General features: G+C 71.7%; 1 protein-coding gene across 1 annotated transcript in view; it reads right to left on the reverse strand.

The window, feature by feature from the left end:
* Positions 1–2,051, reverse strand: part of DENND3 (DENN/MADD domain containing 3) — a 57,992-nt gene that overhangs the window by 6,664 nt on the left and 49,277 nt on the right. Inside the window, exons 13-14 of the mRNA XM_012722887.1 lie at positions 745–1,682; positions 4–123 (exon numbers count right to left, since the gene is read on the reverse strand). Of these exons, the coding sequence (XP_012578341.1) occupies positions 4–123; positions 745–1,682 (1,058 nt within the window). The remainder of the gene's footprint in view (positions 1–3; positions 124–744; positions 1,683–2,051) is intronic.

Below are 2,051 nucleotides of genomic sequence, written 5' to 3' on the forward strand. Positions count from 1 at the left end.
CGCTCTTGTCCAGGTGCTCCATCACCGACGGGGTCAGGCTGACCTCCTGGGCCTCGGCCTCCGTCTCCTTCCAGCAGGTGTAGAAATCCTTGAACGTGTCGGGGTCAATCAGCTTCTGCTGCCCTTCATTTGGCAAGGAGGAGACTCAGCGGCGCTGCCCAGGGCCGACGGTAGGTGGCGCCAGAGTGTGGCGGCGACTGCAGGCTCTGCCGCGGCCCTGGCCCACCCCAGCTGAGCGGTGCTGGGCACTTGCTCTGCCCTGACCGGCGCGGGGCTCTCCCAGGCCTGGTCATCATGGAAATCCGCGGCCGGCAGGGAGCGCCGCAAAGCCCCATTTTGTCCGGAAAGATCGCCACTCCGCTGGCAGCCACGCTGGGGCCAGGGGGCCGGGCCTGTGGGATGGGTCAGCCCCGCCTGTGCCAGCCCCCGGTCGGACGTCCCAGACAGGCGGGTTAGGCCAGGCCCTGTCCCGCTGCAGGGCACGGGGGCTCGGCGGCCCGCTGGTGCCCGAGGCGCGGCTCTCCCACCCGGCGCCTCTGAGCACCCGCCAGGCCCCGTCCCCGTTCCCGCCCAGCTCCCCCAGGCACGCCCCCTCAGGACAACCGTGAGCCTGCACCACCCCGTCTTTAGGGGGCCTGTGCCCACCCACGCCGCTGCTCTCCAGCGACCCTGCTGACGGCCCCAGGAAGCGGCCTGTCCTGCGGGCTGGGGCCTCCCTCCCGGCCACGCCCCCCATCCTCTTACCCACAGTCAGCGCCTCGAACAGCCGGTGGATGGTGCTGGTGTCCTTCACGATGCCCGACTCCTGGACCCGCTTCACGAAGTCGTCCAGTGGCATGTGCTGCCTGGGCAGCTCGAAGTTCTTGACGCGGTCGTCGGCCTTGGGGGCCTCGCGGGCCTGGTCCGTGACCTCGCTGATGAGCCGCCGGAGCTCGGGCATGTGCTCGGCCTGGGCCCGCTCCGGGGCCCCCATGGACGCCACCGTCCTCCTCACGAGCGCGGCGGGGAAGATCCGCACGTCCGTCTTGTACAGGCTCTGGAAGTCCAGCAGGGCGCCCAGCAGCTGGCCCTGCATGAGGTGCACGAGCCCCCGCAGGTACAAGTACCTGGCCAGCAGCACCGAGTGGTCGGGGGCCAGCAGGCCCATGGCCTTGGTCAGCTGGGCCACGCAGTCAGTGTAGTAGGCCCGCACGCACTGGCCCACCAGGGGGAAGTGGATCTCGGGGATCTTAAAGGTGTGCGTCGCCTTCGGGGTCACGCTGGGAACTGGGCGGAGGGAAGCAGGGCACTCAGCACGGCCTGAGGGCTCCGGCCGGTCAGGGCCGGCTCCGTCTGCGCCCGGAGCCACGCACTGGGCCCAGCGCATCCGCCTCCCGCCCCCCACCCGGACAGCCGCGGCCGCTGTCCTTGCTGCGGCAGCGCTGAGTGGAAGCGTGGACAGTGACTCCCGGGCCGAGCCTCCAGCCGGAGCGGCACGCCTGCCCTGCGGGGCCTCTGCCCACCTGACCCAGGGCTGCAGCTGCCTGCGCCCAGCTGTCCAAGCCAGCCCCAGGCCAGGTCGCTCGCTGCTCCTTCCACAGGGTCGCTGCCAGGACACCCGGGCAGGACACGGAGGCTGCAGGTGTGAGGCTCTCCCGGGAGGGGACCGGGGCTGGGGGCGGCATGGGGGCCCGGGGGTGGGGCTGGGAGCGCGGAGAACAGGCCAAGCAGTGCCCAGAGCCCTGCCCAGGCGCCCAGCCCTAGCGGCCCAGAGGGCTGCGACGTCCAGCTCTCCCTCGACCGGCCGTGCCTCCAGTCGGGCCCGCAGCCCTCAGGTGCGTTCACCAGGGACAGCGGTGGGCTGGGGGTGCCGGCACCGCGCCCCGCGCGGGTGGCCCGGACTGTGCGCATGCAGAAGGCCGTGGGCACGGCGGCCGGACACGCGCTGCTCCCCGAGGGGCCATCTGCTGGCGCGGTGAGCTGGATAGCTTGTACACACACTCGCTCTTGTCCAGGTGCTCCATCACCGACGGGGTCAGGCTGACCTCCTGGGCCTCGGCCTCCGTCTCCTT

This window comes from Condylura cristata, unplaced genomic scaffold (assembly GCF_000260355.1).
Source record: "Condylura cristata isolate star-nosed mole 26May11 unplaced genomic scaffold, ConCri1.0 scaffold00009, whole genome shotgun sequence".
In the NCBI taxonomy this organism is placed as follows: domain Eukaryota; kingdom Metazoa; phylum Chordata; class Mammalia; order Eulipotyphla; family Talpidae; genus Condylura; species Condylura cristata.